General features: G+C 37.2%; 1 protein-coding gene across 2 annotated transcripts in view; it reads right to left on the bottom strand.

Annotated features, from left to right (window-relative positions):
• Klp31E (kinesin-like protein 31E) overlaps positions 1 to 21,266 on the bottom strand; it is a 580,309-nt gene that overhangs the window by 179,083 nt on the left and 379,960 nt on the right. For both annotated transcript variants that reach the window (XM_067145074.2, XM_067145075.2), the window contains 4 exons: positions 16,432 to 16,596; positions 11,191 to 11,333; positions 4,759 to 4,962; positions 276 to 410 (listed from right to left, as the gene is read on the bottom strand). In XM_067145074.2, the coding sequence (XP_067001175.2) occupies positions 276 to 410; positions 4,759 to 4,962; positions 11,191 to 11,333; positions 16,432 to 16,596 (647 nt within the window). The remainder of the gene's footprint in view (positions 1 to 275; positions 411 to 4,758; positions 4,963 to 11,190; positions 11,334 to 16,431; positions 16,597 to 21,266) is intronic.

The following is a 21,266-nucleotide window of genomic DNA, read 5'->3' as shown; positions in this document are numbered from 1 at the left end:
ATGACTAGAATTATCTCGCAAGAGAAAAAAAAAACCCGAAGGGAATCTGCTGTATTCGTAATGAGTTAGAACCTATGCTTACATTAGAAAAAAAACTCTTCCATATTTCTATGCCTTCATAATAATAATAATAATAATAATAATAATAATAATAATAATAATAATAATAATAATAATAATAACAATAACAATAATAATAACAATAATAATAACAATAATAATAAATTACAAAGCATGCTAATATAAGTCATGCAATTAATACCACTCTCACTTACATTGATCCCGGTTTTCCTAATAAATTAGTCTGCACACCAGCACGGCGAGCAGGCCGAGGAGAGGTAGATTCTTGTCTTTCATACATCTTGCGGTTTAATGCAGGGGATGGTTTTGGATCAGGCTTGTTCGCAGTTCTGGAAAAGTGCATTTATAATTACAGTACAACTTCATTAATTCAAAAGTTTTTAATTCATATTTGTGAATAATTTGAACCTTTCTTGAAGTCCCTTGAAATAAATACATACAACACAATGTTAAAAATTTGCGTTTAATTTGAAGTAAAAATGCTATATTAGATTCCTTATATTTGTCACCGGTTGGTGGGACGGAGAACTGAAACTACTGTGTGTTTGGAAATGTAAATTTTAATTTTTTTTATTTGTCTGAAGGATTTAATTTTTTTTGCAACTCTGGACTCTACTGGAATTTTGTGTAACTGAAATATGTTTGTAAAATTTTTTTTAAATATGGAAACATCAAGAAACATTGAACTGTATGAACATTGCAACATGCAGAAGTGTTTTGAAGTGATTTTTTTAAATGTAGTTTTTATGTAATCTGATGTAAAATTTGTAAGGTGATTTATTTTGGAGCATCCTGTACCTGTACCACACGTGTGGTTTCCTATGATGAAATTTTGGTGTTGTAATCGTAATGTTCCAGAACTTGTGTAATTGCTAACGATGTTAAAATTACCATATATGGTAACGAGATTTCCTATTGGCAAAAGGTCCAGGAATCTAGGGTAAGTTTGATCTTATTGGTTGATTGTAATCGGGCCATTTCCGGTCTTCTTGCCGGCTTGGGAAAAATGATGCGTGAGCTCGGCGTCTTTTCCATCCGACCGCCGAAGCGAGCGTTCGCGCTCGAGGGCTGCTGCCCTCGGGAACCCCTGCCTTTCCGAAGTAAGTGTTATTTCAGTGTTTTTGCAATGTTATTCTCAATGCTTTCTGGTTTCGTTTCATTTAGTTTAATTCCTTTGGTGTTTCATTATTTCTTTGCTTAATGTCATTTTAAAAGTTTAATTTGATGAGTCCGAGTTTACCCTAGGTTCCAATTGCCGTAGTTTCTATTCTTTCATCCATTAAATACTTTCGCTTTAAACTATACCTTTAATGTAGCATCACCTTCATTGTTAAATCAAGTTTTATGTTAAGTTACTTAAGTATGTCTTGTTTCCGTGTCGTGGAACTGTAATTTGTAAAACTTTCTTGTCATTTCTAATATAGTTGAGCTAGAGGGTGTTTCTTATAAGTCTTTTCTCCCCCATAACGTCATACGTTTCCATGGACCTCAGTAGGGCTTCCCAGCACGTTCCACATCCTGTCTTAGTTCTCATTTTTAGGCCTGTAAGAGTTCCCTGTATTTGGTTTATATGAATTCTCCGCCACTGCGTCATATTTCTACCTCCTTATTCATATTATTTACTACAAGTATTATTATATTATTTCTATATTGTTATTATTATTATTATTATGGTAACCGTAATTGTCCCGAAAGAACGTTACATTTGATTATTTTTATTTGTGTACGCTCGAAACCGCGGTTACAATATTTAAAAAAAATTATGTTTAAAGATTATGGAATAGTGCCTGAGTGGAAGAGAGAAGCAGTATAGAAACCTGCTGGTGATAGAAATGGAATTAGTTTTTTTTTTTTTTAAGCTAAGAAAAGGTTTAAGCTCTTAGCCATTTGAGGATATATTTTTGAAATAGCTGCCAAGATATTTCTTTAAAATTGTATGGCAGCAATAATATTGATTTAACAGATTCTACTTTCAGTCTGTTTCCGTCATCTGTCCATTTGTGAATTCATTAAAGAAAAAAAATCTTTCCACACATGCATTAGGACTGAGCCAATTTAAGCAATTCAGAATATTGCTCACTGGATTTACATTGCTTTAAAAACTAAATGCATTTATTACTAGCTAACATGGATACAAAATAATTTTCATTATTATTCAACACACTGCTCACAGGTGAAAGTAGATAGCGTTAGGGTAGGTCAAGCCTGTTACCATGATGTCGGGTAATGACATCAGATTCTGCTTCAGAATGACCAACCAAAAAAAATCCATTCCCTTTCAAAAACATTTGAGCAAAATTTTAAATAATTTGCTCTGATTTTTAAAATTCAGGACATTAAGGGATTTTTAAAAATTCAGCAAGACGTTGGAACACATGCACACATTCAGGACAATCCCGCTTTCTCAGGACGAATGGCAACCCTAATTTTAAGCGATGGGTAGGCGAACAAGGCTTCTTCACCAGTTCTAGTCTCTGAACTTCTCTCCTCCTTCAATGCTTACCAAAGCACAATATGCTGATAGAAGAAATACAAAGTATTTTACGATATCTTCAGCAAGAAAACTGGATCATACATTTTACATGGCTCAAGGCTAATGTTACCGATGAAGGAAACAAACTTGCAGACCATCTGGCCAACAAGCTGCAAACAACCTGGACTTAGTGGTGTACAGTCAAACACCTGTCTGTACAATCAAACAAGACCTGAGGGAGGAAACCATTCAATTGTGAGAGAGCACGTGGGGAAAATACTACAAATGGAAGCATAACAAAATCATGCAAATACTTTCCTAACGTACGGGGCAGACTGAAAATTAAACTAAACCTGTCATAATATGACAGCTATGACAACAGGCCACAGGAAATTTGGTGAATACTTAACTCTGAGAGAGGTGAACTTTGTAGAAGTGTTATAAAGACAGTGGGCCACTTGCCGATGGAGAAATATGAACTAGTCGACAAACGCCTAAAGGCTTTTTATAAATATGTAAACAAAATAAAATTTGACATCTTATGAGATAGCGTTTAAGTGTGTAATATTGACAAAAAATTATATGTAAATAATTTTATATAGCGTATTAATTTTTTTAAATGCTATTTGTTCGTGGCGTCGACCTCTAAAGATCTTTTGCCACTACTTGCACCATATGTTATGAAACTGCGTGTAACTGTAATTGCGGAAGTGTAAAGTGTTGAATGTGAGGAAAGGAACATTAAGGACGACACAAATACACAGTCCCCAGGCCAGGGATATTAATCATTTACAATAAAAAACCTCTGACCCGGCTGGAATCGAACCCGGGGCCACCGGGTGACAGGCGGACGCGTTGACCCCAACACCGCGGGGCCGGACTAGGGTATTAGTTAGTACTGTGATTATGTATATACAAGAATGTAGTATTACTTTCTGTAATGGAGCATGCTGTTAATGATTTTTTTTAAACCATACATACATACATACTGTACATACATACATCACGGCACAGAATCTAAGAGGACTTAGACTTTTTCCTGGGGAATTGCTTGCCTGGCTGCTTTATGAGTCCATAGGTGCTTGATACTGGCTCCTGGAGGAGCTTGACAAGTTAGTTGTTGATTGACCATATCACATACATATTCAATAAGCGACAAATCTTGTAGGTGACAGAAGAAGCTATATCCACAGTGCCTCAAAGTAAGCTTGAACATTCCTGGCAATAAGTGCTTGGAAACAGTTTTACTGGAATACAGCATTAGGAGTGCGCTGAAGGCAGTTTATGAGTTCTGCCTCTACAATTTCTCTGATGTACCAGTTGCAGCTGATATTACCTTCAATTTATAGCAGCTGAGATCATGAATGACACCCAGTGGCATCCCACACCATCACACCTGGTGTTTGGCCAGTAAGATGCTGAAGAATGCATACTACATGATACTGCTCACTACGATAATCATGTAATTTGTATATGGCCATCACGCAGTCCAAGTTAAAAGCTGAACTTGTCAAATGTAAGATGTTGCCAATGAGCATGCCATGTGTGTGTTCACAAGCTCATTGTACACTTCAATAGTCCAGGGTAATGAGAATCCACCATAAAGGAATGCGCGTAACCAGTCCTCTCCAAAGCAGATATCAATGAAGAGAAATTATAGACAATGCCAAACCTGTTGTAGTATTCCACAACTCTGCTAACACTTGAGGCTTATGAAGCTGTATGATCCATCACTACCATGCAGATGAGATGTCTGTCATCTTAAAGTAGTTTCACAGTTCATGATCCACTGCTAAGACTGAGACTGTAATAGCAATGACCTTAACTGAGGTACAACCTAATCATTTGCTTGATATGAATATGGGGAAACCACAAAAAATCATATCCAGGGCTGCCAGTGGTGGGGTTAAAACCTCCACTCTTCCAAATGGAAGCTTATAGCTACATGAACCATATCCCACAGCCAGCTCTTATCAGTAAAACAGAACTCTACAGCGCATAAATAACCTACTATTTTAACTGTACCTCTAATAAGTTGATGTTAACTGTGTGTCATTTGTCAATGCAAGTCTTTTCTTATTATTTAAGCTGATAATTAAGGAGAATATCTACAATATTAAAAAAGTTTGCAGTAATATGGCAAATATATTATTTTAGCATATCATACAGGAAAAGTCACACTAAATGTACCAATTATAACTTACTTAAGTGAGCCAGGAGCACTTGGCACCCTAATAATAGCTTTACTGGGTGGTGGCATGAGATTTGAATCTTGTTCCAGAGAACTGGCTTGTGTAGTTACAGGTACAGATTCAGACTGACAAACATCTGCTTTCACATAGAGAAGATCTTGAGGAATGTATGTTTTTCTCCTCCCCTTAACAACATGAGGATTCTGTTCACTAGAACTGAAAAAGGGTTAAATTAGTATACAACTTGCAAAAAATATGAATATATTTAATCATATTTCATATACAGATTTTCTAATTATCCTAAGTGACTTTTTAAAGTTGATGAGTTAGGTAACTTTTTGAACCAAATAATCAAGGAACTTTTGGCACTTGCAATACAATTGTGTCTGGGAGAGAAAGAAGATGATTGTCCAACTCGTTGGCTGAATGGTCAGTGTACTGGCCTTCAGTTCAGAGGGTCCCGGGTTAGATTCCCGGCTGGGTCGGGGATTTTAATCACCTCTGATTAATTCTTCTGGGTCTTTTGTCTTGTGTGTCTTTCTCAACACTCCTCTTCATATTCAGTCAACATACCATATTACCAAACATCACAGAAACACACAATTCCCTCCATACAGGGTTAGCGTCAGGAAGGGCATCCGGCCGTAAAACAGGGCCATGTTCACATGTGCTGCCGTTTGCACCCGCAAACCCACAGGTGTGAGAAAAGGAGTAGTAAAAGAAGAGGAAGATGATTTACTATTAGAAATAATAATCATCATCAGCTTCTCGAATGCATGGGTTATAACAACAGACATTGCAAACAAACCAAGAAAAAAACACTGAAATTGTTACTAATTAACAATGTAGAAAAAGTCCTCAAACATTTCAAGAGATGGACTTCAGAATATAAACATCAGATCCTCATCTATGAGAAGTTCACTGGGAGTATAGATAGGTGGTTTATTGTTTGTTTTGAAGTGCAAGTAGGAGCTTGCAAGAATATTCCAGGATGCACTTTCAGAACTAAAACCAAAGAACCTTCTGATTATTTTTTTTTTTTTTTTTTTTTTTTTTTTTTTTTGCTAGGGGCTTTACGTCGCACCGACACAGATAGGTCTTATGGTGACGATGGGATAGGAAAGGCCTAGGAGTTGGAAGGAAGCGGCCGTGGCCTTAAGGTACAGCCCCAGCATTTGCCTGGTGTGAAAATGGGAAACCACGGAAAACCATCTTCAGGGCTGCCGATAGTGGGATTCGAACCTACTATCTCCCGGATGCAAGCTCACAGCCACGCGCCTCTACGCGCACGGCCAACTCGCCCGGTCCTTCTGATCTGAAATGGTGGGGAAAAAATATATTTTTTTTGCTTATTGAAACCTACTGATGAGGATAAGTGCATTATAAGATTATGATACAGCAATGAAAAAGGAAATGAAATAAAATTCTTGAATAATAAGGGTCATGGGACTAGGAGGAAAGAGTAAGCTATGATACACAAATGTAGGGGCAATCATATATGAAACTACACAGGTAAATTATTTAAGAGAAATTTAAATTTAAAAAATAAAAAAATCTTCATGGGATCTTTGGAAACCTCTTAATTTTCAAGTTCAATGATTTGAATCATGAACAATTGATGTAACATCAATTACAATTTATTTTTAAAGCTCTTACCTCACAAATAATATCCATGTGTATTTTAGATGCAAAGAAGGATAAAAAGAAAGGAAAGAACATAAATACAATAAGGTATTGCTTAGTGGATTATCCAAAATTAAGATCCATTATCCAGTAAATATATACTTTTTTTAAATTACCAATACATACTACCAACTGAAAAAGGAAGGTTCTTGCATATTGTGACAACCAAGGCTGACACACGCAGACAGGCAAGAATGCCAGCAGGAATAATAATTGCAGCACAGTTTCAAGAATGTAGAAGAGGCCGGCAGTGAGTATAAAAATAACACTAGTGAATTGTTGCAGCCTGCGATGAGGAAGCTCCTAGAAGCAGCTGGAAGATTATTAACAAAGGACCAGTTTCCCAGAATGATCTGGAGACAAAACTCATAAAATTCTTGTGCTTTTATCATACAGTTTACCCAGTTAATACTAATATACAATGCAATTCAAATAAAAATTGAACATTCACAAAACCATATTTATGTAGAACATACTTCAATCTATTATGATCATTTTTAGCTACATATTAATAATATATAAATTTAATCCTTTATTTAGGAAACTGACCTTCAACAGGTTTTCATAGGATAGGTTTGCCGTAAGACACAGTATTGTACAATTTTTATGGTTTTTATTATAAATGGTTCCTTAAAAAATAAAAGCATGGACCCATGCACAGCTGCCTTGGCAATCATTTCTGGGTAGCTTTCCTTGAGGGCAAACCTCTTCCACAACTCTGCCATGATCTGCAATATGGTACCTCTTGCACCCACTAACACTCCGTAGACTGTGACAGAGTTCAGAAGATATTTCTCCATGATGTAGTTTGATACTGGAACGTAGTTTGCCTGCTTCTCAGAAGTGTACATCATGTGGCTGTTTTTTGGCCCAATTCTAGATGTACTGTTGGGTCCAATATTATAGAATGATCTCTGTTTATCAATGGCTAGAATATAGTTTTCAGCTAAGCAGTTCACTTTTTCATACACTTCCCACCAGTTATTGCGAAAGGCTTGTGCAATAAGGCCACAAACTGTGTGATGGCGAGTATTCCTAAGCAATGAGCTGAGAATATGACGCAAATTTTCAATCTCACCACAGGCTTCTATCATATAAGCATCTTACTAGAGCCACATCTGTCATCAGTTTGATACTTTCAGTCAGCTGCTTAAGTGCGGCCAGTATCCAGTAATCGGAAGATAGTGGGTTCGAGCCCCACTGTTGGCAGCCCTGAAGATGGTTTTCCGTGGTTTTCCATTTTCACACCAGGCAAATGCCGGGGCTGTACCTTAATTAAGGCCACGGCCGCTTCCTTCCATTTCCTAGGCCTTTCCTATTCCATCATCGCCGTAAGACCTATCTGTGTCAGTGCGACGTAAAGCAAATAGGAAAAAAAAAAAGATACTTTCAGTCCACTCTGATGTTGAAAGGCCTACCTTTTCTGTGAACCACTTATTTCCTTATCTTTATTTTTAGGAAGGGAGCACCATTTTTTAAATTCCTCATTTCTTAGCCTTTTGCCGATAGCTTTGCTCTCCCTCCCCCACAGCAATGTTCAAATTACAAAAGCAGTCTCGCTTTTTCTTTCTCAGTATTTCTTCCACACAAAGGACATACACTGCTGGCCACAAGTTTCTGGACAAGCAATGAACTGTTAAAGAATGGACTGAGATTAAAAGAAAACATATCTATGCAAGGAATTGACAAATATGTATATACATTCTAAAACTAATATTTTACAATAAAGTTATTTTGGATTTTCTTATTTGACTGCCTTCCACATACTCTCTCAGCTGCCTTCACCAATACTCTTCTCAGGTTATCCCATTCCTCATTTGCAGATCTCAGATCATTTTTTGGTAACATCTTCCGAACATTTTCTTGATACATTTCCTTCACCCTTGGTTCTGAAAGTCTCCAAGTTTTTATTTTTGGTGTTCTTTTGTTGACTTTACGTGGTCTTCTCTTTGTGATATCTACAACCAACAGCCTGTGGTCTCCATCCAAATTTTCACTAGGAATTACTTCGACATCATTTACAATCTTCCAAACTTCTAGGTCGGTGAGTATATAATCAATCACAGTTCCATACTGATCGTCCCAACTGTATCTTGTAATCTTGTGTGTGTCCCTTTTCTTGAATTAAGTGTTACAACCATATTGTTCATCATACAAAGCTCTAGAAGATTTTCGCCCTCTGTTGTCCTATTCCTGATTCCAAGAGGACCCAGAGAGGACTCATAGCCCCATCTATCTGATCCAACCTGAGCATGAAAATCTCCCATTACTACTAAATTTTCACAATCCATGTGTTCTTCCAAGTTGGACAGGAAGGCTTTTTCTTCATTTAACATCCTGATTGTGGAGCATAGACCTGGATTACAGGATATTTGTCTCCATTCCACTTTACTGACACTTTAATTATTCTATCACTGACAAATTCAATCTGTTTACAAACATCAGTATCTTTATAAATATAATGGGATTAAATTATTCAATAAGGTACCTATCCAGTGAAAAGATATGTCTTAAGTAACTTCAAAACATATCTAAACAAATGGCTAATATTAGACAGTTTTTATTCACTATCTAAAGTTGAAGAAAAAGTAATGCTATTGTCAAAGGGCAAATATGAAAGTCATCACATTCCTAATAAGTAGGTAACACTGGTAGTTATGGTCAGCTACACTGTTACTATTCAACAGACTAATAGCCCAAAGGGTCATGATAAACATTTTATATGTAATGCTGTGTTTAATAACAGTTACATGTATTTATATTTTGTAAACTGAAACTTACATACTGTATCTGACTGTGTATTGCAACTGTATGTTGCATGAGGGCAATAAACTACAGTATATTATATTATATTGTATAAAGAAGAGTGAGATAGCGCTTACAACCAGGAAGAAGATTCTGCAAATGCTAGAAGCTTAGTGTGGAATAAATAAAGATTCCTTCCAAACATCAACAGAGTACCAGATGTACTATACCTAGTACTGGCATACTTCACAAACTTGGGTAATAAGAAAGAAAAGCAGTATCCAGGCCAGCAAGATGAAAATTTGAAAGAGACTACGAGTGCAGTAATAAAAATGGATAAGGAAAACAGAGAAGGTTAGAACTACTGCATGTGAAACCACTGCAGGATAGCATAAAGAAATTATGACTAACAATGTATGGACACATGAAGAGAATAGAGAAGAGGATACCCAGGAAGATTCTCGAGATAGGACTGGAAGGCAGGAGACCAAGAGGAAGATCAAGGTATGGATGGCTGAAACGAGCAGAGGAGCAGGTGAAGAAAACAGGGGAGGAATAATAATAATAATAATAATAATAATAATAATAATAATAATAATAATAATAATAATAATAATAATAATAACTGCTAGAAGAAACTACAGCCACAATTCCAAATCATCACATAAAAATTCTATTAGGAGATTTCAATGCCCAAATTGGTAGAGAAAAATTCAGGACCATTGTAGGACTATACTCAGCGCACAATAGAACTAATAAAAATGGAGAAAGATTAATTGATTTTTGCAAAAATTTTGATCTCAAATTAATGTCAACACATTTCTGGGCGCTTCCACACAAGAAAACAACCTGGAGATCCCCAAATTTTCACTTGGGAGAATTTCAACTAGATCATGTGGCTGTTTCCAAGAAAAATCAAAAAGAAATTATGAATGTTAAAGTTAAAAAAAGGGATCATTGACTCTGAGCACCATCTATCCTTAACCAAGGTCAAATTTCAACCAAACAGGTCCAAACCCAGAATAACAAAAACCTGCGTGTCGATCCCGAATTTCTCAAACAGAACACTAGTACTTTCCTTGAAAGTATTCCTAGTCACAATCCTTCGAACTTGTTGGAACTCAAAGACATACTTTTGAAGGCTTCTCGAAATGTTGGCACACTACCCAGGAAACTCAAACATAGGTAGTGGAATGAAACCTGCGACAAGGCCATAAACTTTAGAACTAAAGCCTGGCAGAATTGGAATTCTCATAACACTGAACAAACCTGGCAGGAATTCACCAAAATACAGAAACAAACATAAAAAATTATCAGGTCTGAAAAACGCAAATACGAACACTACAGATAGGCAGAAATTGAACAAGATTTTACGAAAAACAATACACGAAACTTCTACAAAACTTTCAGAGAAGAATGATCAAATTATCAGGCACCTGGTCGTTGCTTCAAACGCCCAGATGGGACACTGGAAACGAATAATCAAGAGAACTGCAAACTTCTAGCAGTTTATTTTCAGGATCTTTTAAACTGTGAATCGCCTAAAGAACAACTCACCTTTGAAAAACCCTTATCTAATCAAGATTCAGAACGCCAAACACTGGAAGAAGTCAAAGAAATAATCCAAGGACTAAAAACATAACAAAGCCCCGGAGGAAGATGGTATAATTGCCGAAATGCTGAAGATAGGAGGTGACAGCGTAGCCTGGAAAATCCACTCGATTCTTGAGAACATCTGGATCACTGAAGAAATTCCGGAAGATTGGAAATGTGCGCTAATCCATCCACTACACAAGAAAGGGGGTAAAATGAACATCAATAATTATAGAGGAATTAGCTTGATACCAGTGGATGGCAAAGAGCAGTGGACAGGAGTTTTGGCTTGCCCAAAGATAATATAAGACCACCATGAATCTCCCGTAAGAGAGTCATTAATTACATTAGTCAAACTGCCAGTTGTGTTACCTGAATAATGTACCATGCTTTAAAAATAAATTTAATAGAAATAAAGCTTACTTATCAACTGGAGAAGTGGAACGCGAGGACGTAGATGAACTTGCAGAAGATCCCACAGCACTGCTTTCGTTAGGATTATTGGAGCTTGACGGATACAACACATGTTGTAACAGCTGCTGTTGTACACTGCATTCTTGTTTTATCTGAAAATAATTACACGATTATGATAGAGATTGAGAACAGTTTGACGTGGAATAAGATCATAAAAATACTAGCAGTTACCCGCTGGCTCCGCCCGCAATGTACAAAGTATGGTGTTGTTCGTTACTATCCTCGCGGATGTATTTGCAAAGTTTCGAGTTAATGAAATAAAGCACATGATCTGCTGTGGTAATAGAATGTAATATTATGTCAACAATACACTTGAAAATACATCACACAAAGAAACTGAATTAAACGTTCCTTGGAACAACACTATGCGCTGAACTGTTAAAAAGTCCTTCAAAGATCTTCGTCATGGAGACAAATGTACTCATAACTTTTCTCAGAATCTACCAATTAAAGTAGTTATTACTTCAAAAGGAAGCGCTTGATCCACTGAGTGTTTTTAGACCAAAACAAACTGCGTACTTCAATCAGAACGAAAGATATGATTGCTTCAATGAGAAAAAATGTTGTGTTGAAGAAATGAGACGTCAAATTGAATATGCACTCATAGCTTACCTCAGTATCAAGCAATTTGAATAGTTAAGAGCTGAAATCTTATTCAGTTTTGATCCTTGTATTTGTAAATAATATTTGAGTTGTTGTTGCTTCATCTAAAGGTCTTGAGACTAAAATAAACATTATATTTGATCAAGTCTCCAATATAGAAATAAGAAAAAATAGAATTGTGCCGATCCACAAGAACATGTGCGGAAGTTCACTATCAGAGATATGTGTAAGTAGACCTTGAAAACGGGTGAGGGAATGTTGGACGATGTATTTCTAAGAAAACTGTTCTCACTAGTAGTTACAAAGTTGCTTTCCTGCTGCAGAGATTTCTGCCAGTCTTTTAAAACTGATGGTGTTGTGAATGTTTTACATATGTTTTACATATGTTTGTTACAGTTACAACCAGAATCATTTGTTGTATAATTGCAGAACGCTGTTAGGCTTCCCTTCAAAACTAACTTTTCAAGTTCTCTGGTAGGAAAACAAACCTTTCAAATCAAGGCTTCTGAATGTTTCTCAGGACTACTTCATTGCTACAAACATTCAGCAACACTATACCACCAACTTCTATATTGCCAGTTTAGATGAGTTTTTATCCTTATTATCTGATTTTATGTTTATTTCAAAACTAGCTTATGGAGGTCGTTCATCTCAGGACTGATCTTTCAAAAGCAACTTTATTTTTTCTGGGTGATTTCCGTCAAAAGAGTAGCGTTACGAAAATGTTGCAAAGTTTGGGCTGTGAAGACTTGGAAGAAAGGAGACGAACTGCTCAACTAAGCAGTATGTAATACCAATATTAATGGTCCGTTAGCTTCCGCTTTTAATTAAATAGGAATGTAATACTACATTTCATACTTATTTGTATTGAACAGGTTGAACTACCTTATTTATTATTTCAGTTTCATTCAGAACGTATTGCGATTTATTGCGGAGAAGAAAAACAAGTGTGTCTGTGGCAATGCCCACAGAAATGTCGTCCAAGTCCTACTAGCTGAAGCAGTGGACCACAGGGGATTCCAGTTTCACTACGGATGGAAGGGTAGTCTTCTATCAAGCTTGCTGTAAGGAAGCAAGTTAGTTTGTTCCTTTTATCCTTTTTGTGATTGAGAACTAAGATTGTGTTTCATTGTAGCATTGACAGAAGACTGTTACTGAAGAACGCCGGTGGTCTCTTGTCACGGAGTGGATGAAAATTAAAAGTTGGTATTTTAACTGTGATTCATTTTCTGTGAAAATAAGAGATTTAAAACTGAAATGGAACTTTAAAAAATCTTAACTTTCACAGCGCTATGTGTAGGCTCTAGTGAACTCTATTACGCTTCCGCTAAGCCTTCGCGAAACATAGGTTGCAGATCCAATCTGGCACGGCTAGGACGATATCACTGAGGCTAGACATACAACATAGCATGGCTCTGACGATGTCACAGAGTGTTTTACAATGCTGCCAAGACTATCTTGACAAGACCAGGCCAGTGAAAAGACAGTTTGTCTGGATTGGTGAGGTCCGGTTAGTAACCATTGTACTGAACGCATGCAAAGAGTGTCTGGCGGGCCTAAGCTCCCAGGTTAGGGCTGTGAAGTGTCCAACAAGCCTCTAGCATCCCCTCTAGAATCTTGCTAAATTGTGACAGAAAGTAAGGTTATTTTTGCATGTCACAACAATTTCAAATTATGCGGTTTTCTAATTTTCAACGAGGGTGGCAACCTTGTGGGCACACGATACCAGGATCTATTGCAGGCAACGGAAAATGTTCAGAAATCTGAGATTTATAGTGCCTCCATTCTACTTCTTCCACATAAGTAAGAATACTGTTAGGGTCAGCTTGGTGGGTCCTTGGCAAGCATAAAGGAAGGATATCTCCTCTACGCTACAAAGGTATCATTTCACATCATTTTTATTAATTTTTTTCACCCGGTGAACTGGACACGATTCTGCCAAATTATAACAACAATCTTTGAGGACATATTTCCTTGTAAATTACGAATTCCCTTGTTCCTACTTTGAAGTTTTTTACTTCTGGAAACATCTCTGATAGTCTTTTTATGAAACAAATGCATGATATACAAGCCTACTTAGCATTATTGCCAATTAGTCCAACTGCAGAAATTTAAGATATAGAAATATCGTAATTCAAGTAAATTTTATTATATTTTCATATCAAATATGAAAATAAACCCATATAGATCAGCATAGAAATATTGCAATACAAGTACAGAAAGCTACATCAATGCAGCCTTTCTACCAGTCCGCTATGAACAGTGACGAATAAGAATTTTCTTCAGACCTATGCACTGCAATGGTGGGAGCTAATATCCCCCTGCATAAACAAGCATCTTCAAACTTCAACAGTGATGGTGGTGGTTGTTGTTGTTTTAAAGGAAGTACAATTAGGCAACCATCCTCTATATAACATTACTGAGAGAGAGAGAGAGAGAGAGAGAGGGGGGGGGGGGGGGAATGGAAGGAATCCGGACACTTCCAAAAATGAAGGTATCGGCCAAAGGAAGACAAAGGCAATGAAGGGCCTCAAGTGCTGTAATCCGTCTGGGTCGGAAAAGAACAAGAGTTGACCGAGGAAAGTCGGAAAGGATAGATGAAAGTGAGGAGCCTGGGACAAGTAAGTGGAAGCAATGCCAGGACTCACGTAAAGGCCGGGCACACATTGAGATGCAGGCGAAGCAGCTAAGGCAGTGCAGCGCAGAGCAGATTTTTGTAATCCACACAAATCATTGCAACATCGCAAGTTGACAGACAGGGCAGGACAGAGCAGAGCAGGCTGGATCTGCACCTACTTCCGCCTACCATGGGCAGTCTTCGGAACACAGTTTCCTGCGCACGTGTCACGTAGTTAAGAAATGGAGGAGAAAATTACCACAGCCGTTCAGTCTCACCATGTTTTGTAGGTACTATGTGAATCACGTGGACTGCAATGCAGTATGTACGTATGTATGTACACGCATTATGAGAAAATGACTGAACAGAATTTAATGAAAATCGGTATGTAAATTCAGGGAATAAGGCACTACAGTCTAGGCCAGGGCCTCTCAGGGTGCATGCGCATGGTGCATGCACTGTGCACGGTGCAAAAGACGACTTGGCTTGGTTGATCAGAGTGCAGACCCCCACTCCTCGATTTGGAGCAATAGCGCTAACTCTCTCTTTCCTCACGCCTGTCTCGCTCGCTCCCCCTGTCTCCCTCTCCCCCACTTGCGCCATAGCGCTCCAAATCCGGGCTGAGTTGAGCCGAGTATAGCCGAGTAGAGCCGAGCATAGCCGAGTAGCCCAGAGACGAAGCGTTGATCCGAGCCATACCGAGCGGCACCGATGCACAGTGCACGGAGCTCTTGCGCCTCGCTCTGCACGCGTGAGATTTTGGGTGTTTGAGAGGCCCTGGTCTAGGCTATAAATCATTTTATTCACACTGAGTAACAAGGTTATTTTAGAGGAAGGCCAAGCAAGTGGGCGTACGGTTAGGGTCGCGCAGCTGTGAGCTTGCATTCGGGAGATAGTGGGTTCGAACCCAACTGTCGGCAGCCCTGAAGATGGTTTTCCATGGTTTCCCATTTTCACACTAGGCAAATGCTGGGGCTCTACCTTAATGAAGGCCACGACCGCTACCTTCCCAATCTCCCACCCTTCCGTCGCCGAAAACCTTCGATGTGTTAGTGCAACGTTAAACAAACAGCAAAAAAAAAATTTTTTTTTAATTAATGTAATCCCCAAATATCTATGAAACAATCCGTGACCCAAGTTCTCGCAACATAGAGTATTAAAGACGAAGATCTAATGCTGATTATGGAGAGCATCATCGCCGACTCCGTCATCCATCATCACATTTATGTGAAGAGATAAGTACGGAAAACAATTTATCATGTCTTGTCAACTATAAATGCAAACGCGTTCACAACAGATTGTCAATGTTGATTGATTTTAGTATCTTGTGTCTTGTGGCAACTAGATGAAAATCTAGCAGTACATTTGTAAATACATATTTTCTCTCTCTCCCCCACTCTGATCCTATTCATGAATTTACCATACAAGTTGGTTGTGCGGTTAGGATTGCCTTGCTATGAGCTTGCATTCAGGAGATAGTGGGTTCGAACCCCACTATCGGCAACCCTGCAGATGGTTTTCCTGTGATGTTGGTTTGTTTGTTTGTTTCATGTAAGGGTAAAGCGGAGGTTTGCATTCTTGAGTTTATTAAGTCATTATTAAAGGCAAAATATTTCCTACATATTTTTCACAGATTTCTTTCAAAACAAGCAACAATATATCTTAATTTGCATGAAACACAGATCGCACATAAACACAATCAGTAAACAGAATGCACAGTCCTGAAAAATCACATTAATACACAGTTTTAAATCATTTACTTAAACAATAAATTCCAAATTAAACCACATCAAATCCCATTCAGAAACATGTTCAGAGCCAGCTGATCCCTATACATATATGCCAGTGCTGTGTAGTGAAGGAACGTATCAATCATCCTTTAAGGTAGTATGTTTATCAAGTCAAATTCATATCCCTTACATAATTAAAAGAACTGGTATAGCAAAGACAAAATGTATCAAAATAGTCACCTGATTAACTTCTGCATCTCTCTCCTTGATTATAGTTTCTTTCATTTCAAGCATGTATGACTGGTTGGTACACATATTGTACAACTTTGATACTAGATACCGCGCCTCTTGAATATCATTCATTTGTTGTACAAATTCATTTACATCAGGTATGTCAGATTCATCCTATGGAATAAAACAAAACTGAATACGTTAGAAAATGCCAAAATTACAGAATTAAATTAAAATTAGCATTATCATACCCTAAATGAAAAAAAAAAAAAAGAGTGAAATTAGATCATCAAACAGAATAAAAATGTCAAATAAAATGTGTCAAATTATGAACCACAGAGATTATTTCAAAATACAATCATATTTTCTGTGAAAATACATAACGAAAGCATTAAAGTCATGGGTCATGAAACAAGAACTGCATTTTGTAGTGAATGAAAAGAGCATAATTAACTACTGGTACACACATTATAGTAAAAGAAACAAGCTGACGAACTAAAAAGAGATGCTGGAAATGAAAGTGTGAAATAGAATAAACCAGGTGTTTGTACCAGTACTTGTACGTACAACTGGTAAAAAAAAAAAAAAAAGAGTAATCTGATGTATTTACAAAAATATATTTTTGTTTGTTACTTCAAAATCTGCAGAAATTATTATTATTATTATTATTATTATTATTATTATTATTATTATTATTATTATTATTATCCCCTTCCCTGAAGGCAGAAACTACTTCCAGTCTCGCAGCATGGGGGGGTCTCAATTCCTTCATGCTTACAAATACCTCTGTTTCTGAGAAATTCATGTTTAATTATAACCAAGTCAAAACTGAAATGAGAAGCCTTCAAAGATCACATAATTCATGCTTGTGAAACATAAGTTTAGAATGTTTTTTCAGTTCCTGTAATGTCTAGACTATATCTGTAGGTGTTGAAATGTGGTTCTTGTTAAATTGAAAGAAGCTGAGTTCGGTGCTACCACAATTGCTTTTCAGTAGTTTTCACATACATAATTCTTTTCAGTGTAGAAAGTTTTGTGTTTGTATTCGTGAACCTCATGGACTTTCTTTTTGATGTAGTTATGTGCGCCTCTGTACTTTCCCCACAAGAATTCCGATGGACACAGTTTCACTTTTTGTATGACTAAAAGCTGTTCCATTTCTGTGTCAATGTCAAGACCTCTTTGAACCTTGTGCATTGGCTTCTTCCATTATTTTAAAAGGATGCACTTTCATTGTTGGCAAATTCATTGTTCGGACAAGGTAACTGTTACAAGTCACATTAATGTCTTGACAGACAGCCTAAAAGTTTGAAGTACTTAACCCTTTTGCTCCCAGACATTCTAGCAGGGTATGTGCAAGAAATCCCATGCCCTTTTCTTGCTTTATTGTAGTATTTTACTAAAATATGTATATTTCACCTATTGTCCAAAATGAATAATTTTTTTTCACTTTTTTTTAATTTGAAAAAAAAATCTGGCCTCCAACCACCCGTATCACTTAAAATAACATTTAAAAATGAGCAAAACCACTAAATTTCAAACGTTTATTTGAAAAAAGAACAGTTATTGAAGATGAAACATAAACCAGCAATTTGTATTTCTTGGCATATGAATTTCATATGTTCAAAATAACAATGAAAACCTACAAGCTGTTTTCCAGTCATTGACCGGGTCAGGGATGGAATGAATGAAGCGGATATAGGCTCTTAGTACGATGGGGTCGCCACTTCCAAAGTGATTTATTAATGACTGATAGATGCTATGAAATGAGAATGGAGAGTGTTGCTGGAATGAAAGATGTCAGGGAAAACCGGAGTACCCGGAGAAAAACCTGTCCCACCTCCACTTTGTCCAGCACAAATCTCACATGGAACGACCAGGATTTGAACCATGGTATCCAGCGGTAAGAGGCCGACGCACTGCCATCTGAGCCACGGAGGCTTTCAAAATAACAATAGTAAATAATAAGAAAACTCACAAAAATGCCACTGTTCATGAAAATAACATTAACTTTTAAAAATTACACTTTATAATTTACAGTTCATATATTTACTGTATCTTTGGGAGTGGCGACCCCATCGTACCAATAGCCTATATATGGTTCATTCATTACATTCCTGACCCGGTCAATGACTGGAAAACAGGTTGTCGGTTTTCATTTCATTTTTCATATTTACTGTATATATATATGCGTGTGTGTGTTCAAACATTTGTGCTAAGAATTTTTAACTTTTGTGCAGAGGTTAGCATAAATGGTGCAATCCCTTTTTTGCACTTTGAGCATGATGTACCAGGAAAGCCTAGGTCCTGGCCCATATCAATCGAAAGAAATGTTATTCCAGCATAAAATATCCGTCCGACGTACGAACAACTGAGCAAAGGAATGTTCCAGCATGTGCCAGACTCCACGAGTGCACTAGGCGAAGTCAAGTGACGTCACCTGTCGCTCGAAGCTCACCTCCCCTAGAGATATTTCTCGAAAATAATTTTCTTTTCGCAAGCTTTTCAATGCCTTAACCAATTTCAATGGGACAAACGCTGAATTGTAGCGGACGTCATAAAAGTAAATCCGTGTGAATTTCGAATTGATCCATCCCATGGTTGTTGAGTTATAACAATTTCAAGTCTAAGAAGATTATGCACTCACAGTCACATGACCAAGAGAACCACCCCTCCCAGCGCCGGTATATATGTCGAGGCTAACAGAGCAGTACAAGGACGAGTACACGTGTGAGTGAGACAGAGGAGAGACCGACCCTCGTACAGTATGTCTGCGCAGTCACGGTGAAAGTACTTGCCGTCGCGTTTCCGGAATACGAAGTTATATCGCCGACAAAATTATAAAAGACGTCACACTGTATTTAGTATATCGCGTCGCGACTACGGTCTAATTCTAAAGACATTTGAGAATATAATACGAGTGAACTTATTGAAGTGCAAATACCAAATATTTAACGTTCACAGAGTACAATCATTACGTGTAGACTTAGTTTACTTCACATAATATTGAAATGAACAGAAACTAATGTGTAGAATTACCAGGACTCATTTCTTTTCGAGTATTGAACTGTGTTTCTTTATTCACGTAGTGTTCATGCCATATTAGTATATGACTTACAGTAGTAAACTGGGTGAATACTAAGAACTTTTTCTGAGGTAATATGATGTTATAATAACCAGATAATCAGAAAATAAACCTTAGTGACTTAATGATCATGTTCAAAGACTGTGATTATAGACTGTGATTTGCCTTTTCGAGGGACGTCAACATGGTGTGTTAATGGAACATCGCCGATCCTGATTCTCCACGGAACATTCCAGACGTCTGTCCTTCAACATTTGTAGCAACATTTCTTTCATTAAGTGAGTAGTAACAAACTGACTAAAATTTTCTCATTAATTTTGAACAGTGGAAACTTCAGTGCTGCGTGTGAACAAATATTTCAGAGTTCTCATAATTTCTCAGAAGTTCATCTTTTGTGATTAATTTAATTTTCAAATTTAATTTTCATATCTCATAGAAGAACTTTAGGCTTTTCAAGTGTGCTATACATCAAGGTTTACAAACTGAAAAACTGAAAAAATTTCAACAGAAATTTAAATTCTCATGTCAATTTGCAATTACAAGTGTGTGCTCATATTTAGAAAGACTTTAGGTGGAAATCTAATACCTCGTATTTTCACATATAAAAAACTTTGGAATCAGTGATATTCATTTAATTTTCATTAACAGAATTCAAGAAGATTACGTTTAAACTTTTAATTTCGATGCCAGATTTGAGGCCAATAATCACATTGCAGGGTGAAGAATCAATAAATTGTTTAAAGAAAAGTTTGTAACCATCTATTATTCACTCTGCGAGTCTATCCTACTCTGTATCAGCTCCAAAACCAAGTTCCACTCCCTGAGGTCCTACTCATGCCCTTTACCCAAGAACTTTTCCTGGTACAATATAAAAGTAGATTTCTTTTCTTTTGCCTCCAGATTTGGTGCTGGCTGCACTACATACACAGTTTCTTTTCTTTCTGAGGCAAGTTTTCAAAAAACTCTCTACAGCACAACTACTGGCATCAACACCTTTCACTTCCCTCCAACAACGTAGTCAGCTGGCGGACAAGGTCAATGCCTTCTAGATTTTGGTCCCTTCTTTAGCACTGTATACTATACTCAAGTTGATAGGAGTAGAACATTTCTTCCTGATTAATTTGATATATGTTACACGTATATTTGAGAGCGTATTATATTTTCAGAAAGTTATTTACAAAACATCCGTATATATGGACTTAGGATTTCTTGCACATACCGTCGACATCCGTATATACGGACGCTGGGAGCAAACGGGTTAAGTAGGTACATAAGAGAATGGACAGGTGACTAAAAATGTGGATCTTTAAAACAATCCCATAATAGTGAAAATAACTTATTTTCCAGTCTATAATAACTCTTCAGCATCGGTTACTAGTACTTGAATGCCAACAGGTAGTGCTTCAATGCCAGGTTCCTCCATCACCATGCCAGATGTTCCTTTCATCTACTATAAAGACATTTCACGCATTGAAAAGTTTGTGTACATTTTCTTGTTCAGACGAGCAGTCTGTCACTTCACGTAAAGAACATGCAGATTCAAAACACTGATGATTAAATGTGACAGAGAACACAGACACGCTAACAGTACTGAATCATTCTTGAAAGGTCCGTCTTTCATTCGATGTGCAATGTTGTCATAATTAAGGTGCCCTTTTTTATAATTAGGATAATCAATAGTAATATGCAATGGTACCATACGGCTTAACATCTATTTGGCATACACTATAAGAACTCAACAAAACCTAATAAGCTGTAA

The sequence above is a fragment of the Anabrus simplex genome, chromosome 4 (genome assembly GCF_040414725.1).
Source record: "Anabrus simplex isolate iqAnaSimp1 chromosome 4, ASM4041472v1, whole genome shotgun sequence".
Lineage (NCBI taxonomy): Eukaryota > Metazoa > Arthropoda > Insecta > Orthoptera > Tettigoniidae > Anabrus > Anabrus simplex.
This window is presented reverse-complemented; position numbering and strand designations above follow the sequence as displayed.